General features: G+C 39.4%; 1 protein-coding gene across 4 annotated transcripts in view; it reads left to right on the top strand.

Annotated features, from left to right (window-relative positions):
* The window catches only part of JAM3 (junctional adhesion molecule 3), a 75,541-nt gene that overhangs the window by 45,969 nt on the left and 7,271 nt on the right, over positions 1–22,301 (top strand). For all 4 annotated transcript variants that reach the window (XM_058544774.1, XM_058544773.1, XM_058544775.1 and 1 more), the window contains 3 exons: positions 17,940–18,005; positions 18,513–18,626; positions 22,050–22,202. In XM_058544774.1, the coding sequence (XP_058400757.1) occupies positions 17,940–18,005; positions 18,513–18,626; positions 22,050–22,202 (333 nt within the window). The remainder of the gene's footprint in view (positions 1–17,939; positions 18,006–18,512; positions 18,627–22,049; positions 22,203–22,301) is intronic.

Below are 22,301 nucleotides of genomic sequence, written 5' to 3'. Positions count from 1 at the left end.
AGTGGAGCAGCGGTTAAGTGCAGGCAAGTGCGGGCGCTCTGCTTCAGCGCCCCAGGGTTGGCAGGTGTGGATCCCAACACACCACCGCTTGTCAGGACATGCTGTAGCGGCGTCCCATATGTAAGTGGAGGAGGATGGGCACGGATGTTGGCCCAGGGCCTATCTTCCTCAGCAAAAAAAGAGGAGGATTGGCATGGGATGTTAGCTCAGGGCTGATCTTCCTCACCAAAAAAAGGAAGAAAATTCCCTCTATTTCTAATTTTTGGTTTAATTGAACCAGCTTTTAGTTTATTGATTTTTTTCCATTTTTTTTCTATTGTTTATTTCAGGAAGTTCCTTTCTATTCCAAAAATTTTTATCAGGAATGTATGTTAGATTTTGTCAAATGATTTTTCTGAATTTATTGAGAATGTCATATAGTTTTTCTTTTTTAGTTTGTTATTATAGTGAATTACATGGATTAGTTTTCAACTGTTAAGGCAATTTTGCATTTCTGGGATAAACCTCAGTTGATCTTTTTAAAATATATTTTTGGATTTGATTTGCTAAGATTTTATTTGGAATTTTTGCATCTATGTTCATGAGGTATACTGGTGTGTAATTTTCTTGTAATGTCTTTGGCTGGTTTTGATATTAGGGTAAGGCTGGCCTCATAGAATGAATAAGTTGGGAAATATTTCCTTCTCTTCACTTTTCTGGAAAAGTTTGTCTTAGAATTGGTATTATTTTTTCTTTCAATGTTTGGTAGAATTCACTGTGAAGCTGTCTGGGCTTGGAATTTTCCTTGTCAGGGAGGCTTTTACCTACAAGTTTTTTTTTTTTCCTTCTTTTTTTAATAAACATAAAGGTATTTAGGTTATTCATTTCTTCTTGAGTGAGCTTTGGTAGTTTGTGTCTTTCAAGGAATTTATTTCCTCTAAGTTGTAAAATTTATAAGCATGAACTTGCTCATAATATTGCCTCATTACTCTTTTAATATCCGTACAATTGTAGTGATGTCACTTCTCGTTTCTGGTATTGTTAATTTGTGTCTTGTCTCTATTTTTTTTGATCAGTCTAGATAGAAGTTTATTAATTTTCAATTAATCTTTTCATCAATTTTTTGCTAAAATCTATCTTTGTACAGAACAAGCTTTTGGTTTTACTGTTTTTTCTCTATTGTTTCTCTGTTTTCTATGTTGTGATTTCTGCTTTGATCTTTATTATTTCCTTTATTCTGCTTACTACTTTGGATACAATTTGTTCCTCTCTTTCTACTTTCATAATGTAGAAGCTGAGGTTATTGATTTGAGACCTGTCTTCTTTTCTAATATAGGCCTTTAGTGCTATAAATTTCACTTTAATTACTGCTTTAGCAGTCTATCACAAATTCTGACATGTTATGTTTTTATTTTCATTCAGTTCAAAATATTTTCTAATTTCCCTTTTGACTTCTCTGAGTTATGGGTTATTGAAAAGTGTTTAGTGTTTAGTTTCTAAATATTAGGGATTTTTCAGATAATTTTCTGTTATTGATTTCTAGTTTGGTTTCATTGTGGTTAGAAAACAGTCTTTGTGTGATTTGAATCTTTTAAATTTTTTTGTGATTTGTTTTATGGCCCAGAATATGGTCTACTTTGTAAAAGTGCACTTCTCATGTGCACTTGAGAAGAATGTGTATTTTGCTTTCTTCGGGTGAAGTGCTCTGTAAATGTCAACCAAGTCAGGTTGATAGTGCTTTTTAAAATCTTCTATATCTGTACTGATTTTCTGTCTTACTCGTTCTGTTTATTATTGAGAGAAGTGTTTTGAAATCTCCAGCAATAACTAGATTTGTGCATTATATATTTTGCAGCTTTGCTGTTAGGTGTATAATTGTTTAGGATTATTACATCCTCCTGATGAATTGACCCCTTCATCATTATGAAAGACCTTTTCTTTTCTCTCTTTTTTTTTAATTATTATTATTTTATTTATTTATTTATTTTTTTGTGAGGAAGATCAGCCCTGAGCTAACATCCATGCTAATCCTCCTCTTTTTGCTGAGGAAGACCGGCTCTGAGCTAACATATATTGCCAATCCTCCTCCTTTCCACCCCCGCCCCCCACAAAGCCTCGGTAGATAGTTGTATGTCATAGTTGCACATCCTTCTAGTTGCTGTATGTGGGACGTGGCCTCAGCACGGCCGGAGAAGTGGTGCATCGGTGCGTGCCCGGGATCCGAACCCGGGCCGCCAGTAGCGGAGCGCATGCACTTAACCACTAAGCCACGGGGCTGGCCCTGAAAGACCTTTTCTTATTCTTGCTAATAGTCTTTGCTCTGAAGTCTGCTTTGTCTGATATTAATATAGATGCCTCAGTTTTCTTTTGACTAGTTTTAGCATAGTATATCCTTTTATTACTAACCTATTTATGTCTTTATAAAGATGTCTTGCTTTTAAAAAAAATATCTAATCTGACAGTCTCTACCATTTAAATGGGGTATTTAGTCCAATTACATTTAATGTGATTATTTATATAGTTAGGTTTAAGTCTGTTCTCTTGCTTTTTGTTTTCTGTTTGTCTCATCTGTTCTTTGTTCCTCTTTTCCTCTTTTTTTGCCTCATTTCAAATTGTTTCTTATTCTATTTTATCTCCTTTGTTAGTTTATTAGCTATAACTCATGACCTTGACACATTTAAAGAGTAGTGGTTGGTTATTTTGTAGATTGTCCCTCAGTTTGAGGTTGTCTGATGTTTTCTCATGATTAGACTTGGGTTATAGATTTTAGGGGTGAGGAGAGAATACCACAGAGGTGTAGTACTCTTTGCATTGTGTATAAATCAAAGGGTGCATATCATCATGATGTATTAACTGATAATGTTACCTTGATCTCTAAGTTTAGTTGGTGCCTTCCAGATTTCTCCACTGTAAAGTTATTATTTTTCCCTTTTTGAACTCTCCCTGTTACAAGTGAAGCCTACACTTAAGGGGAGTTGAATTAGGCTTTACCTCCTGGAGGGAGGAGTGTCAAATACTCTTCCACATGTGGACATATGGTAACACCAGGACAATAACTAATAAATATTTTAGAGGATCAGATAGTCTGAAGCTATCCAAGTATTCTTTTTCTCCTTAAAGTTTTCCACTAATTTTGGCAACCATCAGTGGATCTTGCCTGCGGCAGTTATTACTCTGGTATTCTAACAGTGATTTTCTATTTCCCTCATTCTTTCAACATTTATTGATTAGAATTCTTTCAGAAAGAAAATGTATCCTATCTCTCCCATTTGTTTGCTTATTCATTCGTTTATTTATACCATGGTGGACTCATGGATATTTATTTTAGTCTTTGTGTTATAATCCAGTGCTACCATAATTTATTTTTTCCTCTAATTTTCTAGCTTTAGCCACTTGAAGCTCTTTCAATTTAGCTCCTGGTCCTATTTTTCTTGTTGTTTGTTGTTTAAACACTTCCTCGCTTTCTGGCACTGCAAGATGCTCCAGGCTTATCGTGTATTTTCCCTGCCCTAGTCCTAGAATCAGCCATTTCTCCAAGCAGCTCTAGTTCCCTTTACTGGAGAGTGGTGTTTAGAAACCAGGATCTGGGCACTGAGTATGCTGTTTGTTCCTGAGGTGTCAGTACTTCTAGGCTCTCTCAGTAGACAGGGCTAGAAGATATATGTATTTATACTAGCTCATGTATATACATATGTGTGTATTTCTCTATTTGTCTATATAGTAGAATAAACATTAGTTTATACTGGTGCTTCTGACTGATCCAGCACTACGGGGTTAATTCTAGCCTTTCCCCCTTGCATGTTCAAGGCTTCTTTCTTTGACAGTGAGAAACTTGGCTCTCATTATGGCATATTTATAGTTCTTATGTATTCAACCCTGTTATATATGTAAAGTATTTTCAGAGTTGCTAACTCATACCACAGTGAGAAACAAATTTATCAACTAGAGTGCAGTGTTTGTATAAAATTCTTGGATTGGTAGCCTTATAATATCCCGTCAAAACACTGTTTTCCAAAGTAATTTATGTCAGCTCCTTTCTTCCCCACCCCCCAAGTCAGATTATACTATTTGTAATACAGTTTCACTTGTCAGAGTCTGCATTCCATCCTGGTTCCCCAGACATCCTGGATGATGTATTTTTTAAAGTTTTCATACAATAAAGTTCACTCTTTTTGCTGTACAGTTCTAAAGAGTTTGGTGTATGCTTAGTCATGTGTTCACCATCATAGTACCATACCTTAAAAATTCCATTATGCAGCTCCTTTGCAGTGAACTCCAAGCTCTTACCTCTTTTTAAAAATAAAGTTATTTATTAAAACAAATTATTTTATGGATCCTTATCGTATATTTTGTTATTAAAATAAGCCATAGAATGCTAAAATCATTTATTCGGAGTCGCTTTTGACATGAAAAAATGTGTAGATTAGCTGGGGCTGGAGTCATTAAGTTTTGTTATGGTAAGTGGAAATCAGCACTAGGGAAATCAAGCTAAGAAGACCATTGCTTTGTTTTCTTTTTTTGTCCTAGAATGATAAAAAGTCTTTGATGTGGCTTCCCGGAGAATACTTTCCTCTCAAAATAGGCATCTCTGATTTTCCTATCCATAGTAGAGCAGTTGAAGGTCAGTGAATGGTAGTTAACCAGTTTAAAAAGGAAATTAAAGGTGACTTGTTAGTGATAACTGTCCAAATTCTGCCAATATTAATATTTCAAAAATCTCTTGCACTGTAATGACATGGCCTAGCTGACTGTTATGTCTGTATTCCATTTTCTTTTCTATCTTCTTTTTTACACTTTTGCACTTTCTCTCTTTTCTGTGTTCATTTATGTGTTTTTTCATTCAGTTAACTGCATGTGTCACTAAACTCTAGATTTTGCTCTTATGTTGGCCTGTTTTTTTGGTTTCCTTACCGCTAGCTTTGATATAAAATTAAAATACTTATTTTTTAGCATTAGTGGTATTCATTGAATATATATTCTAGTCTTAATTTAATATATAAGTATATTGAATATTTTATTCTTCATTGAGATAAGAAACAAGTTAAGTTGCTTTTCATATGACTTGTTTAGTCTGTATGTGAGTCAATGGTCATCAGGAGAAAATGCTTCCCTGCTCCTCTGTTAGAGAAGAGAGACTTGGTAGTTATGATCTGCTCTTCTGTCTCAGGTGGGACTTCACTGAAACTGGTCTGAACATGTGAGGATTTAACTTTTTTGTAAAGACCAAGCCGTCGTCTTTCCCCAACCTCCAACATCTCATTCCCCATGAGAATGAATATTTCATGCGTTTTTTAAACATGTTAAACCTAAGCCCATGTGTTGTAGCTGGAATGTGTCCTCTTGTTGATGTGTTAGTGGAATAAAACAAAAACAAAAATACAAGTAACTGGTCCCTGTCTTTTACACAGTGGTTCTTGGTAGGTGAGATTACCATCCATGTTTAAGCCTGGAGTCCCTGAGGTTTCTCACCCATTCAGATTCTGAAGGAGGGTGGTATGCATGCACTGCCTTTCATTCTAACAGCTGAGGCTATTTCCATGCACCTCTGAAGGATACAGAGACGCAGGGAGCTCTCGAGAGGATATGCTGGATGGATTACTGCAGTGTCTGTGGTTGGAATGCAGATGGAACTTCGAGTTATTTTCTGGAGCATTTGAGAGCACACACTCTCCCTCTCAGAATGCTCTGATACCAGAATCTGTGATCACATGTGACATTGTGTTACAGGACTGGGTTCACACAGAGACCAGCTTCATGCCAAGGTCTTATGCTCAGAGCAAGTGTTAGGGATAATTTATTTCCAGATGAGGTATTTTACAGAAGCAGAATATGCCTGACATATGTTCTGTATTTAGTCATACATATTTGTCATGCCTCGGTACCCCTAAGATAGGTCTCATCACGACAGATGGAGAATTTCATGTGTTTGTGCTATAAAGCCAAGAATATTTTTCAATTGGTCTGATTGGTCTGCAGTTAAAAAAGGTGACAGTGCCAGTTGCATGTAAAGATGGCGACCACCTCTCCACCAAGCATTTTATGACTGTAGTTAACTTATTTCAGTGCAGAGCAAAGCTCCTGGTGAGTAAAGGGGAACACTACACCGTTCTGTTTATACTGCATGGACTTTTTCTGAACCACTGAAAAAATTGAGAAATCATTGCACTCTAACAATAGAAGTGGTGCCATTATTCTGGATTATTCTTTTCTCCCCGCTTTCCCCTCTGCCTGTCCCCCTTACCTCACTCTTCTCTGCTGCTTGCCTCCCGCCTTCACCCTCCTTTCCTCTCGCCCCTCTCTCTCTTCTCTCTCACTTTCCTTCTCTTTCTAAACCCTTTTCCCAGCCACTAGTGTAGGATATTTTATCCATATTTTTACTTGGTGGCTTGATGCTGAAGGGGCATATAAGACCTAGCCTTTCTCCTTTTCCCCTTTTGGTCTTCCGCCATTGCTTCCATTAACATGACAGTAATTTCTTCTACATGGTAATCCTAGACTTTCTACGTAAACTGTATAAAACTATCTATTAGAGATGGAAAGAGGGATGGGAAAAATTCTTTCCAGGGTAGTTATTTCTTCAAACACTTCCATCTAAGGTGACCACTAGATGGAGTTTCACTCTGGTGTTATCTGACTTGGTTAGTCACACTTGTGGTCAAGAAATCTTTGATGGCTTTGGTTTGGAATTAGAATTAAATAGAAACAACAAGTTAGTGCACTCACATGAATGGCATCTCATCTGATGTCTTCCTGCTAGCTTAACATCGGAATGTGGCACGATATTGCTCTGACTGCATTTAGAGTTGCCACCACCAGAGTTCTTCATGGAGCATATGTGCAGGTGCAGCAAAATTACATAGATTTTTTTCCTGAACTTGAGATTCAAAACAAGAAGCACCATAGCCAGTGTATTAGGGTTCTCCAGAGAAACAGAACTAATAGGATGTGTGTGTGTGTGTGTGAATAGAATAGAATTTATTTATTTTATGGATATAGAAAGAGATTTATTATAAGGAATTGGATCATGTGATTATGGAGGCTGGCGAGTTAAAAATCTGCAGGGTGGGCCAGCAGACGGGAGACCCAGGAGAGCTGAAGGTGCAGATGAAGTCCAAAGGCAGTCTGCTGGAGAAATTCCCTCTTGCTTGGGGAGGCTGGTCTTTTTTTTTTTCCCCCCAATTTTTTTAGTTTAAGTATAGTTGACATACAATATTATACTAGTTTCAGGTATACAACATAGTGATTTGACATTTATATACAGTATGAAATGATCACGACAAGTCTAGTAACCATCTGTCACCATACAAAGTTATTACAGTATTATTGACTCTATTCCCTATGCTGTATGTTACATCCCCATGACATTTATTTTTTAACTGGAAGTTTGTACCTCTTCATCCCCTTCACCTATTTTGCTCATCTTCCTCCCTTCCTCCCCTCTGGCAACCACCAGTTTGTTCTCTGTATCTATTACAGTTTGTTTCTGGTTTGTTTTGTTTGTTTCGTTTTTTAGATTCCATATATAAGTGAAATCTTATGGTATTTCTCTTTCTCTGTCTGACTTATTTCACTTGGCATAATATCCTCTAGGTCCATCCATGTTGTTGCAAATAACAAGATTTTATTCTTTTTTATGGCTGAGTAATATTTTATTGTATATCTATATCACATCTTCTTTATCCATTCATCTATTGATAGGCACTTAGATTGCTTCCGTATCTTGGCTGTATGTATAATGCTGCAGTGAACATAGGGGTGCATATATCCTTTCGAATTTAGTGTTTTCATTTTCTTCAGATAAATACCCAGAAGTGGAATTGCTGGATTGTATGGTAGTTCTATTTTTAATTTTTTGAAGAGCCTCCATACTGTTTTCCATAGTGACTACACCAATTTACATTCCCACCAACAGTGTATGAGGGTTCCCTTTTCTCCATCCTTGCCAACACTTGTTATTTATTGTCTTTTTGATAACAGTCATTCTGACAGGTGTGAGGTGATCTCTCACTGTGGTTTTGATTTGCATTTCCATGATGTTAGTGATGTGGAGCAACCTTTCATATGTCTGCTGGCCATCTGTATGTCTTCTTTGGAAAAATGTCTCTTCAGATCCTCTGCCCATTTTTTAATTGAATTGTTTGTTTTTTTGATATGGAGTTGTATGAGTTCTTTATATTTTTTGGATATTAACCCCTTATCGGATATATTGTTTGCAAATATCTTCTCCCATTCAGTAGGTTGTCTTTTCATTTTGTTGATGGTTTCCTTTGCTGTGCAGAAGATTTTTAGTCTGATGTAGTCCCATTTGTTTATTTTTGCTTTTGTTGCCTTTGCTTGAGGAGACAGATCCAAAAAAATATTGCTAAGACTGATGTCATAGAGCTGCCTATGTTTTTTTCTAGGAGTTTATGGTTTCAGGTCGTACATTTAAGTCTTTAATCCATTTTGAATTTATTTTTGTAGATGGTGTAAGAAAGTAGTCCAGTTTCATTCTTTTGCATGTGGCTGTCTAGTTTTCCCAACACTGTTTATTGAAGAGACTGCCCTTTCTCCATTGTATGTTCTTGGGGAGGCTGGTCATTTTGGTCTATTCATGTCTTTCGACTGATTGGATGAGGCCCACTAACATTACGGAGGGCAATGTGCTTACTCAGATTTCACCAGTTTAAATGTTAGTCTCATCCAAAAATATCCTCCAAGTTGACACATAAAATGAACCATTACAGCCAGATTTATTTGGAATTCCATATTTGGTTGGTTCTTTTTTATGCTTTATTTCTTTTGGTGAGGAAGACTGGCCTGAGCTAACATGTGTGCTCATCTTCCTCTGTTTTGTATGTGGAATGCCACCACAGCATGGCTCGATGAGTGGTGTGTAGGTCTGCGCCCAGCATCCCAACCTGCGAACCCCAGGCTGCTGAAGTGAAGCACGCAAACTTAACCACTAGGCCACCAGGCTGGCCCCTTTATACTTTATTTTTAAAGGTCTCTTTGATTGTATAATCATTTAGTTTAGCCAAAGTAACAATGAGCAAGCTTTAACCAGGGGTTCGGCTGGCTATGCTCTTGTCAGAACCCATATTGGGTTTATTTACTATATATTCTTTGCTGTGTGTATGGGTGAATGGGTCTGGAAAATGTCATTAACATGCACTTTCTCTCCCTGCTTTTGCTATTAAATTCCTTAAAAAATTGGTTAAGGAACTGAGACATCATTGAAAAGATGCTGTTTTATGGGATATTTTCTTTTCTAAGATGGATTCTGCTAAGCAAGCACACAAAAGTGGTCTTGAAGAATAAACATGTAGATATTCTCCACTGGAAAGCCTGCACTGCCGTATTATTCTTAGACTTGACCCCAGTAGACCAGTGAGGTCCCGCAGTGAGGCATGTTGACGTGCACCCACGCTGCTTCAGTCTTGATCAGGGAAAAGTTTCTTTTGAGCAGGAGACAAACTGGACAGAATGCCAGAAGTCTAAATATAACTCTTTAGAGAGCCAGACATACATAAACTAGTTCTTAGCGAGCAACACATCTGACTTAAGGTGAAAACATTTTCTAAAAAAACTTCTTTTCCCTCTTGGTTTATAGTAATGAGTATAAACCCAAAATAATTTTTTTTAATTAATTTTATTTTTCATGGAGAGCTAAGGCTACTATTGGCTGTGGTTAAATGATAATAGCCATTGTTAAACCTGGAAAGAAGCCTCTTATCTCCCAGTATTCCCCTCGTGAGCCAGCATGCTTGTTTTGCTGTTCTGATTGATTTTGTTTCCACAAGAGGAACAGACAGGTAGTTTGCATTGTGAGACCTTGGTCTGTCTGGATGTGGGCTGAATGGTCACCTTTGGAATTTAGTTTCTCGTGGACTCGCACTCTGCTTCAGGATGCTTGCGCAGTATGCTAAGGCTCTTAGAAGAGTGAATCAAAGTGTGCCAGCCTCTACTGAGTTGGGGAGTTGTGGGCTGACACTAATGTTACCTCAACATCTGTTACGGTTTAAATGTAATTTTTAATGATAATATTTTATGTTGTTATTAGTTCCTTTTGTCTGAGGATCTAGAAGTATTTTATTACCAATAATTCTTCAGAATAGTAAAGGAAAGCAGGCATCATCCAGTGCCAACAATAGGGCTGTACTTCTGTGAACATAACTCTAGATTTGGGGTTGGGCCCTGACATAATGAGTAACTTAGCAGGGTTCCCCACATGGGGCTGTACATGAGAATTACCTGGGAGGCTTAGAGAAAATACAGATCCAGGCCTTTCCCAGTCCATTGAGTTAGAATTCAAGGTGTGTGTGCTCTAGGGGCTGAGGAGGTGGGGTGGGAAATGGTATTTAAATAAGCACTGCGATCTGGCATCAGATCCTCAGACCCTGGCAGAATTTTTGAAATAAGTGACTGCGGTTGTTAGCCACAGCTGCTAAAATCGTTCCAGATTAGGAAAGGGAAGGGGAAACAAAGAACACAGTAGTTTCAGAGAACAATCCAGGAGCCTGCGTGAGCTCGGAAGGCCATTGTGAACGTCAGAGTTTCCTCTCCTGCCTTATCATTCCCATGTGCCTGCTCACTCCACTCCCCCCTTAACTTCACTTCACATCTTCCCTGGAAGGAAGAGCTGGCTGTGGTGAAGATGCCAGTGCCATCTGTATATCATTCCAGAGGCTTTTTTAAGGCCACTTCCCTTGCAAACTCATCCAAGAAAGGGTTTCAGTAGAACAATGGGATATGAGTTCAGGCTTCACGGTCTGATTCGTGTTTCTCTGATTCGTGTGGAACTAAAAGTTCCACATCCTCTTTACACTTTTTTGTTTTTGTCTCTTTTAGTTCTAGATAGATTTTAATAAAATGTTCTTCTTATAAGAAAAATTATGAAATAGACCAGGGAAGTAGAGACTAGAAGTCAGAACTCCTGGCTTCTGGTTTTTACTTTGTGCTTTAAACATGAACCTCTCCAGGACGTGAGGCCCTGACTGGGAAGAGTGTAGTCATCCTTACCTACCTCGATGGAATGCTGGGAGGCTTAACTAGTGTTCAGAGCGTGCTGTGAGACAACCATACTCAGAAGAAAGCATTGTTCATTAAATTCCCGGCAGCACTGTCTCCTCACCCTTTAGTTCCCTCCTGCTGTGTTAATTATCAAAATGGTGGGAGGAAGGACAGTGTCTGCTGTGTTCTTTTCTCTACATTAGGCATTAATCCTGCAGGCTAGGTTGACAGTCCTTTTCAGAGAAAAGTACCTTAACGGGTTCACCTCCCTTTTTAGCAGAATAGTGAACTGAACTACAAGAAGCAGCTTACCATCACATTTGTTACATGTCAAAATAATGCTCTTGGTGAGTTTAAAGGTCTCACTTCTCTATGTCTGTCTGCTTTTCTCTCTCTGAGCACTGCTGATTGGCTCCTTGTATGTGAAAATTTATACTCCATATGACATCCCTTCTGCAGCCCATCCTTGTCTTCTCAGGAAAAGGGTGTATTTTCCTTGTAGACCAATGTCCAGAGGGGCGGGATGCTTCTCATTCTCGAGCCCAGTTGCTTAACCAAGTGATACTGGAACTTAGGAGTTGACCCCAAGGTTCTCTGGCTCTCTACTCTGCATTTTCTGTGCTCGGGCTCCCTAACCAAAATGAGGCAAAGGCTGATGTCAAAGGCTGTGACTCATATGTAGATGAATGGCCACAGTGTGCTCCATCCCTGCCGTCATCTCTCTCTTGTTTTTTTCTGCTGTGTCTGTGCTGCAGTGCCCTGCAGTTTTGTTTATGTACATGTCTCTGTCATCTGTTTCTGGGAGCAGAGAGGGAACCTCCTGACTGGGAAGGGCCTGTGCTCTTTATTTTAGGGCAGTCTCTGTTTCTGCATCCTCAGGGCTGGATTCCCAGCTGGGTTACTTCTCTCCCCAGTAGTGCCTTGTTCCTCAGGCTCTTTCTTCATGTAGTTTAGACAAGGGCACACAGCTCTGTGGAGGAGGGCACTTTGCTGGGTTGGTCTGGAGACTGTACAGATGGAGATGGTTCAGGATATCTGTGAGAGAGCTAGGACAGACAGCAGAGTCACAGTTTCTTGGTCAGGTCTTCCTATATAAAAAACTGTGTCTGACCCCACTATTTATGGCATGGGGCATGTGTTTGGAAGTAAATCTGTCCCATGTATAACCTTTCTGAATCCTGGTTTTGTCTCTTCCTCCCCAGGTCCTGCTGATAGTACCTAGCTGTTGAGCCTTAAGGATATCAGTAACTTCTCTCTCTTTCTGTAATAATGTGATACAGTTAGCATCAATATATTGGAGATATCCTGACCCTGATAACATTATCGAATAGCCTTGCCTTTGGACCACCTTAATGTCATTTAGCTTTTGGGAAATAAGTGGTTAGACTGTAGAGAAGGAATTCTCAAACTTTTTTTTTTTTTTTTTGCCCTAAGCTAACATCTGCTGCTAATCTTCCTCTTTTTGTATGTGAGTCACCGCCACAGCATGGCCACCGACAGATGAGTGGTGTAGGTCTGCTCCCAGGAACCAAACCTAGGCTGCTGAAGTGGAGCGCACCAAACTTAACCACTAGGCCACTGGGGCTGGCCCTCAAACTGTTTTTTATCATCTCTTGCCACATTTCTTGTCAAGCGTGCACACGTGTAAAACAAATCAAATTTTAATTAATGTCTTTTATGGAGTCACGGGGAAGAGTGGGAATTGTAGACAATACAGTGTAATGGAAAGAGCGTTGGACTTGGGAGTCTGAAGACACAGCTTGAGGACTAGCCTCATCACTTATCTGTGGACTAGAGGCAAGTCACTTAGCCACTTCATTCATAAATTGGAAACAATACCATTTGTCCTCCCTGTCTTGAAGAGTGGTCTAAGGAATGACTTGGAATCATCTTCACCCTTCTCCACCCCTGGAACTGTGACATCTCTAATATTGTGTGATTTCACTTCTTTGAGGTACCTAGAATGGGCAAATTTATTGAGACAGAAAGTAGAATGGAGGTTGCCAGGGGCTGGGGTTTGGAGGAAATGGGGAGTTAGTGTTTAATGGGGACAGAGTTTCTGTTTGGGATGATGAACAAGTTGTGGAAATGGATAGTGATGATTGTTGTACAATGTTGTGAATGTACTTAATGCCACTGAATTACACACAGAAAAGTGGTTAAAATGGTAAATTTTATGTTATGTATATTTTACCAGAATAAAAAAAATTTTTAGTGATGATGTTGACGATGTGGAAAAACTGGATCACTCGTATAGTTTATACATAGAAAATGCTGTAAGGATACAGGGGTGGAGCAGGGTCTCTCACATTCGATTGTAGATGTCTTACCGTGGTAAGAGTACCACGTTTAGTAAAGGAGAAACTCTTTATGTCACCCTGACTCTGATTTTCTCTATTCACAAACCTTCAGTTGGGTGGAACAGCAGACTCACTACCTGCTGCTGATGTCTTTTAGAGAGCCCCAAAGCAAAACCTGAAAACGTTAATGTTCAGTGAAGTGCCAGGAGCACATAGGCCACTGCAAAATTAGTCATGGTCTCATAAGTATTCTCGTTGTATACTTTGATCATGAATGCAGTTAGCCAGTTGATTTTTTACTTATGTGTTCATTAAAAGGATTTGGGAGAACTTATATAAATTTTTTATTTAAGTTTAAATAGTTATTAAGTATGTAATTTCTGGTATATTGTAAATGTTAACACTTGAAAATAAAACTGTTATTTCACCTTTTTTAGTGTATCCAGTGGATTCCAAATGCCATAGTGAGTTGATATTCACCATCATCATTTTAGAAAAAGACAAGTATTTTTACATTTTAATGTTGAAATAATTATAGATTCACAGGAAGTTGCAACGATAGTACAGAGTGGTCCAGTATACCCTTCTAAGTTAAAAAAAAAGAAAAAAAGAATTTAGAAAAAAACTTTCCTGTAATGAATTTTTGGTATAGCCCAACTCTGGAAAACAGTTGGTTAGGTTCTTTAAAAGACTAACCATGAGACAACATATGACCAAGCATTTGTACTCGGGCATTTATCCCAGAGAAATGGAAGCATGTTCATACAAAAACCTGTACATAAATGTTCACAGCAGCTTTATTCATAATAGCCCCAAACTGGAGACAACCCAGAGTCTTTCAGTGGGTGAATGGTTACACAGACTGTGATATATCCACACCATGGAATGCTACTCAGCAATAGAGAGAAATGAACTCCTGTTAGACACAAGTTGGATGGATCTAAAAGGCATCCAGCTGAATGAAAAAGTCAATCTCAAAAAGTCACCTGCTGTATATTTCCACTTACATAACAGTTGCTAAAAAATGACAAAACTATAGAAGTGGAGAACAGATTAGTGGTTGCCAGAGGTGAGGAGGGATGGGGTAGGGGTGGATGTGACCCTAAGGGGTAGCATGAGGGAGATCTTTGTGGTGATAGAATAGTTCTGTATCTTGATTGCAGTGGTGATTACAGGAATGTTCACATGTGATAAAATGATATAGAACACATATATAATACAAATGTCAATTTTCTGTTTTTGTTATTGTGCCATAATTATGTAAGATGTGACCATTGGGGGAAACTGAGTGAAAGGTGTACTGAATTTTTTTTTTTTTTTTAAAGATTTTATTTATTTATTTTTTTCCCCCCAAAGCCCCAGTAGATAGTTATATGTCATAGCTGCACATCCTTCTAGTTGCTGTATGTGGGATGCGGCCTCAGCATGGCCGGAGAAGCCGTGCCTTGGTGCACGCCCAGGATCCGAACCCCGGGCCGCCAGCAGCGGAGCGCCCGCACTTAACTGCTAAGCCACGGGGCCGGCCCAGGTGTACTGAATTTTAATGATCACATACTGGAACCATAATATACTTGGAACTTACCACACTTAGCTCTAGAGGGGAGTCTTAAATTTGGTTAAGAGGTTTTGAATAGAGACAAGACAACTACATGTATCTTAGATCCTGTATAAGTCCAAGATTCAGTAATATATTCCTGAGCAGGATGAAGAACAGAGTGGCCAAATTATAGTTCTGTGAGCAAACTGAATTCAACTAAATGGTTTTCTGGAAAACTCAAGGAAATCTAATCTAGAATATAAAAAATGCATATTGATTTGTTCAGAAAACACTTCTTGAGTACCTACTAAACATCATTCAGTGCTAGAAGGAAGATATAAAGATGAATAAATATAATACTTGTTCTTTTATACTAGAATGTAAGCACGAGAGCATAAATTTTTACTCATGCATGTATCGTCCCTAAATTTAGGCCTGTATCGAGCATATATTAGGCACTGAATACAAATTGCTGAATGAATGGATTCTCCCAAAGAGCTTCAAGTCTGATAGAGAAGCCAAGATAGATATGAAATTAAATAGGAACAAAACATGTGAAAGATGCTGTAACGGATTTCCCTTTGTTCTCTTTCCAAAAAACCCTTTGCTCAGCGTTAAACAATGTCATCTCCATGTGAGTGTTGTGATAGCACTGGGATTCAATGTGTGCGCAGCTAAACTCCAGCAGCCGCCATTTCAAGGCTGGCTTCCAGACCCATTTCCCAACTGGGTGTTAGGATCTTCTCCCCAGGCATGGGATAGTATTCCAGATGGGTTAGTTATGATGTCTTCAAGTGTTAGGTTTGTGCTTTCCAATCCTCATAGCACCATTCTTTTACACAAGTTATTACTGTATCTTACAGTGGGATCCTGGGCCATTGGGGATGGGCAAAGTAAGGGATTATAAATATTTATAAATTTAAGAATTGTTTAGGAATAGGACAAAAATTCTGAGGAAGGACTCTCAGTTTGGGACCTTATTAGACCTAGGGCCCAGCTGTTGTGAATAATCACTTAAGCTAAAGCTTCACTTGCTTGAAGTGCTCTTCTATTCTTGAATCTTCTTGGGACATAGTCTTCTAGAGTTGGCACAAGCAGCTGCCGGTGAAACTTATCAAGGGTAATTGGGCAAGAGAAGTCAGGCCAAGCCTTCATTAAGAAGGGTGGAGCATTTACGTCTTTTCCTGCAATGTAGAGGGAGAAGAGAAGTGATTACTTCCATTATCTGGGGCTGTCTTACCTTAGCTTCTTTTAGGTTGTGGGAAACAAATTGGCTTAGTTTACCTTAGAGGTTTATTGCAAAGAATATATCTTAGTTGGCCTTCATGAAAATTCGACATTGTTGCAGACACTAATGTAACTCTAGTGTTAATCTTTTTTGCCTTCTTGTTCATCTGTTACCAGCTCTAGTGTTTCCACCATTTTGACGAGTCAGCTCCTCTCTCCTTATGCTCTACTTGAACTCTATTTCTCTGGTGACTTATAAATTCTCTAATTCATCCTCTTATTTCTGTTAGCCTCATGCTTCTTAAGAGAAAGGATCAAACGGGCTTGTCCAGTCATCAAGTTGGGCACAACTCTAAGGAATTACCTCTAAGGCTTCTTGGATGTCCTTTGGGCCCGAAGCTGATCCCTGGTCACAGTCATTTGTAAGCAGTGTTTCAGGGTTTTGTCATCTAAATTAATAGTGATCATACTGAAAGAACTGTCTGTGGTCATTTTCCTTAGAAGGAACCTGTGTGGCCTTGGTAGATATTCAGAGCAGCATCTATTATTCTCTGTTAATGAGTTATTGGGACCTTTCAGATTGAAGGAAAAGTAGGAAGTGCTGCACATGCAGGGGATGTATTTATGGCCTCTGAAAGGAGTAGCCCATGGTTAACTAAAACAAAATAAAGTTATTTTCACTTGTCCTGGTTCTATAACCTTTTGTCCAAGTGAGCATTTTAGAAACTAACAGCAACTCAGGTATGTTATACTTCTAATTTTCATCCCTTTTGTTAGATTCTTTAAAGCTTTTGCTATAATTAATGAAGTCTTACTAAGTAAGAAGGAAAGGATCAAAATGTATACTGGGAATGTATACATATAGCTGAATCATTAAATAAGACTTAAAAAAGGAAAAGAATGGATTATTGTGACCTGCAGCCCCCCGCATGTACAAGGAGTTATAAAGCAGCTTAGAGTACAAGTCTTCCTGCACGTTTTCTTTAGCTGGTATAGTAAGCTAACATCCAGAGACCTTAATAAGGGTTTTATGTATGAAGGCCTTCTTTGGAGATGGCATATTTTCCTAGAGCCAAGTAGCTGAAGAATGACATTTTGTAGGTGGTCAATGTACCGACTTGATCTTCTCTCCCAGAAAATCAGTTAAGAAATTTTGAGACCATGATAAACTAGTTTCTGATCTTTGTTGAAACTCGTGGGTAGTCAGATGCTAGTTTTGAAAGGGATTACCATGCAAATAGCATATCTTGATTCCATCCATAGCTTCATTCAACTGAGCTTCATGAAAATTATGTTATTATTTTTCTCATTTTACCAAAGACTGGTGAAAACTTTTCATGGATGGGAATCACTGGGTTAGATACATGGCTAATACCGTGAGGTGGTCTCTTACCCGGTTGATAACTATACCCAGAGAGTGTTGATGCCATCCTAGAGGAAAAGTACCAGGCCAAGAGTTTGGACAGCATGAAATCCACTGAGAGTGCCTTTGCTGGATTTGAAGCCTAGAGGAGAGGGGAGAGGTAGGAGGGAGGAATGACAAGAAGAAGGCTCATGTGTGTCTGGATGATGGGTGTTGAAAGGATTAACAATGACTGTAAGCAAGAAGGAAATTTGCAGAGGAAAAGTCGATCAAGTTCTAGGGGCTTTGTCCTGGGACTGAGAAGGAGAGTGAATTCTCAGGACTGCTCTTTCTCTTGGTTCTTCCCAGTGAAGATCAAACTGAGAGAGAAGGTAGTCAGCTTGCTTTATCTAAGAGACTTTGTTTTGGAATATATTTTTCTGTCCTCTATGGTTAGTGGTTGTAGTCTACATAGAAGGGAAAAATCTGACCTCAGTCCGAGGGTTCTCTGCTGTTTTATAGTTGCATTGTCTCTGATTTTACTTGTCTTTTTTTCCTTTAGGCTGCTTGATAGGGGCTGTGAATCTCAAATCCAGCAACCGAAACCCAGTGGTACAGGAATTTGAAAGTAAGTACAAGGGAGACTATTAGGAGAAGGAGCACCATCTAATGGACATTTGGTAGTCTTGCAGCCAACGCAGGACAGACATACATATACATATAGTGCCAAGAGATGTTCAGGTGGGTGGCTGCTCAGCAGTGCCTTGATGGGCACGTGTGTCGGTGAAGCACTGCTTCCACAGGCCAGTGGGGACTCTGCAGGTTTTATATTGGCTAAAATCTGATTCCTGCCCTGGGTTTATACTTACACAACAAAGAAATTTCTTATGTAAAAGCAGAGTATGAAGGGGGAGCCTGTACTCTGTTTAGTAAAAGTCCTTGCTAATCATCTTTATTGTTTTTCTGGCAAAATTCGTCTTTTCTTAAAGTCTCTTAGAGCCGGGTGATAGCTAGATTTTTAATCTGCATGAAGACCTCTCTCAAGCTAGAGACAGCCTGCAGGGTCTAGGTTTACAAGTGAACCTGAAATTGTGCCACATTCACTGAGAATTCTTTTTTTTCCTTTGCTTATTAGGTGTGGAACTGTCTTGTATCATAATGGATTCACAGACAAATGACCCCAGGATTGAATGGAAGAAAATTCAAGATGAGCAAACTACATATGTGTTTTTTGACAACAAAATTCAGGGTATGATCCTGTGGTCCTCTCCATTGGACACAAGGCCCAAGCATGCACTTGTGGCCAGAGACTCCTCTGACTGCTCCTGCCTCTGTAGCCAGGATTGGTTATTTTGTTTTACTTATGGAAAATTCAAGCATAGCAAAAGTGATGAGAATAGTATATTAAACCCTCTGTATCTGTCACCCAGCTTCAACAAATAATAGTTCATTAGTTAGGGTTTTAATTTATCTGCAACCCATCTTTTTGAGGTATCAGAGTGAACATTTTCCTAGGCCATCTTCTTATCACGATCCATGATGTTGGCGATGTGAGTTAATCAGCAGTTTGATATGGAGCAGCGAGGAGACAGCAGGCAGTTACTGAGCATCCTGTGTGCCAAGCACACCATGTGGAGAAAGCATGTGCTAGACCAGTTAGCAGGGTATTACCCCCGTGCTAGAACAGCGGGAAGCACAGGGTGCCCTCAGATTACATGAAGTAGGGGCAGGATGGATGATCAGGGAAGGCTTCCCAGAGGTGACATCTTAGGCAGAGGTAGGAAGAAAGGCTGGTTAGCCAGGCAAGATGGTTTGGGGTGGGGGAGAAAGGTGTTGGGCGAGAAAGAATGGTGTGTATAGAGACATAGAAGCAAAAGGTAGCTTGGAGAAAGTGCAAGTTCTCCAGCACAGCTGGGGCTTTGAGAGGGAGCTGGAGGGAGGAGTGCCTCCACATGAAGCAGGAGAGGTCTGCCAGGGCCAGACAAGAAGCGCTGGATGCCAGGCAAGAGTGGGCAGTGTCTTGCGAGTCCACTGAAAGATTTTAAAGGACAAGTGACGTGATCACGTTTATGCTTTAGAAAGACCAAATTGGCTGCTTCATAGAGAAGAGATTGGAGATGGGCAAAACTCGGAGCAGGGGCACCGATTTAGAATTTTTTTGCAGAACCCAGGAGGGAGCTGCTGGTGGAGCTAAGGCCGAGGCACTGTAGAGAGACATTAAAGAGGAGGAGTGGTAAGAGTTGGCTGTGACGAGGGAGGGAGAGGAAGGACTCACGGATGACGTGAAGTGCAGCATCTCGCCTCCATTCTGACGGAGGGAAGAAGCGCACCTGAGGTACAAATGTGGCTGAGTTAGAAGTGGGGCTTCAGAGTTCTCTGAGCAGTTGATAGCTGAGGTTTCAGAGAAGGGAAAGCGAGTTTGTGGACACAACCTAAAGCCGTCTTTCTGCTTCGGGTCCTAATATCATCAAGAGTTAGAGGCTTTTCAACGTAGTTTTGTTTCCCACCGATATCCTCCCCCCACTTCTTATTTTTGAAGAGATGGAAATGTTATTCTCAGAAAACAAGTCAGTTTTCTCTGGCAACTTAGGCTGCTCCCGATAAACCCTGTACATGCAGTTTTCATGAGTAGAGAATCCAAGTGGGAATTTTCTTTCAAGAACTTTCTGTTTCTGGGAATTCAACAACTCTTAGCCAGAGGACTGGGGAGAGTATTTACCACACAGAATATGAGGGCTGGAGGGAAACTGTAATCTACTTGGCCTCTTCTCTTGCCTCCATGCAGGACTGTATCAAAAGTACCCTGATAGACTTCTACTTACTGTTTTCTTACATGGTTACATGGTAGAAATTCTAATCCTTCTACTAATGACAGCTGGATAACAAACCTTCCTATTAGAAATGCCTTTGGAAATGTTCATCCTCTTATCGTCAGCATTTTGCTGTTTTTATTATATTATGGTACATCCTTCCTATACTTGTCACCAGTCAACAAGTTTAGTGATAGTTTTTATTTTTTTGTGTCTTTTTTTTCCTAACTCCTTCCCTTATTTGTCATTCTCCAGGTTCTTCCTGCTTCTTTGAAAGAGTTGCTGTGTCTTTTTATACTTTGAATTTTTTTATTGAGATATAATTCATATAGCATAAAACTCACTCTTTTAAAGTATATACTTCAGTGGTTATTGTATATTCAACAAAGATGTACAACCACCACCACTATCAAATGCCAGAAAATTTTCATCAGCCCAAAAAGAATCCCCATGTCTATTATCATTCATTCTCCATTCCCTGTACCCCCGCCTCTGGCAACCACTAATCTTCTTTCCATCTCTGTGGATTTGCCTGTTCTGGACACTTCACGTAAATAGAATCCTATAATATGTGGTCCTTCATGACTGACTTCTTTCACTTAGCATATCGTTTTCAAGGTTCATCCATGTTGTAGCATGTGTCAGTACTTCATTCCCTTTTATAGCCCTTTTATTTGGTTGAATAATATTCCGTTGTAGATATGCCACAGTTTTATCCATTCATCAATTGATGTACATTTGGGTTGTTTCTAATTTTTGGCTGTTATCAATAATGTTGCTATGAACATTCCTTCATGTACAGGTTTTCGTGTGGACAGAAGTTTTCATTTCTTGGGGATAAATGACCAAGAGTACAATTGCTGGGTCATATGGTAGTTGAATGTATAGTTGTTTCTAAGAAACTGCCCAACTGTTTTCCAGAGTGGCTGCACCATTTTACATTCCCTCAGCACTGTGTTTCCTCACATCCTCACTAACACTTGTAATTGTCCATCTTTTTGACTATAGCCCTCTTAGTGGGTGTGATGTGGTAGCTTATTGTGGTTTGATTTGCATTTCCTGATGACTAATGGTGTTGAGTATCTTTTGCTTCTTGGCTGTTTGTCTTCTTTGGAGAAATGTCTATTTAAGTCCTTTGTCCATTTTTAATTAGGTTATTTGTCTATTTATTTGAGTTGCAAATTCTTTTTGTATTCTGGATACTAGTCCTTTGTCACATATATGATTTGCAAATATTTTCTCCCATTGAGTGGATTGTCTTTTCACTTGCTCATGTCCTTTGAAGCATAAAAGTTTTAAATTTTTTATGAAAGTCCAATGAAGGCTGATATAACTATTTTTGTTTTTGTTCTTGTGCTTTTGGGGTCATATCTAAGAAATTTTTGCCTAATGCAAGGTCATGACAATTTATGTCTATTTTTTTCCTAAGAGTTTCATGCTTTTAGCTCTTAGAGGAAGGTTTTTGTTGTATATGGTGTGAGGTAGGGGTCCAGCTTCATTGTTTTGCACATCGGTATCCAGTTGTCCCAGCACCATTTGTGGAATGCTGTTTGTTTTTTAATGTTGTTTGTTTTCTTTGTTTGATTTTTTTCTTTTCTGGGGAATCCCAGCTGGGAATGATGAAAAGGAAATGAGGTCCTTGCTTTAACAGCAGAGACACCTGTAATGTGTCCTTACACACCAGGTGCTGTTTGGTGCTTGGTGTCCTCAGGGCATTCACCTCTGTTCTGTGGGAATAAAATAGAAACCAGTCTGCAGTCTTCTTACTGAGGCATCACACACTGGCCCTGGAAACCCCCTTCTTCAAGTGGTGAAGATGTCTTCAAAGAGTCTTGTAGTGCCCTGTGTCTTCTTTTTTGTAGGAGACTTGGCAGGTCGTGCAGAACTGTTGGGGAAAACCTCCCTAAAGATCTGGAACGTGACCCGGAAAGACTCGGCCCTTTATCGCTGTGAGGTGGTTGCTCGAAATGACCGCAAAGAAATTGATGAGATTGTCATTGAGTTGACTGTGCAAGGTAGGAGTTACAACACGTCCCCTCCAGCCTCATGGTCTGTGCAGGGTAGGAACCCGTGTGGAGTCAACACATCCCCAGGCCTCAGGACTGTTGGCAGAA

Source organism: Diceros bicornis, chromosome 7 (assembly GCF_020826845.1).
Source record: "Diceros bicornis minor isolate mBicDic1 chromosome 7, mDicBic1.mat.cur, whole genome shotgun sequence".
In the NCBI taxonomy this organism is placed as follows: Eukaryota; Metazoa; Chordata; class Mammalia; order Perissodactyla; family Rhinocerotidae; genus Diceros; species Diceros bicornis.
This window is presented reverse-complemented; position numbering and strand designations above follow the sequence as displayed.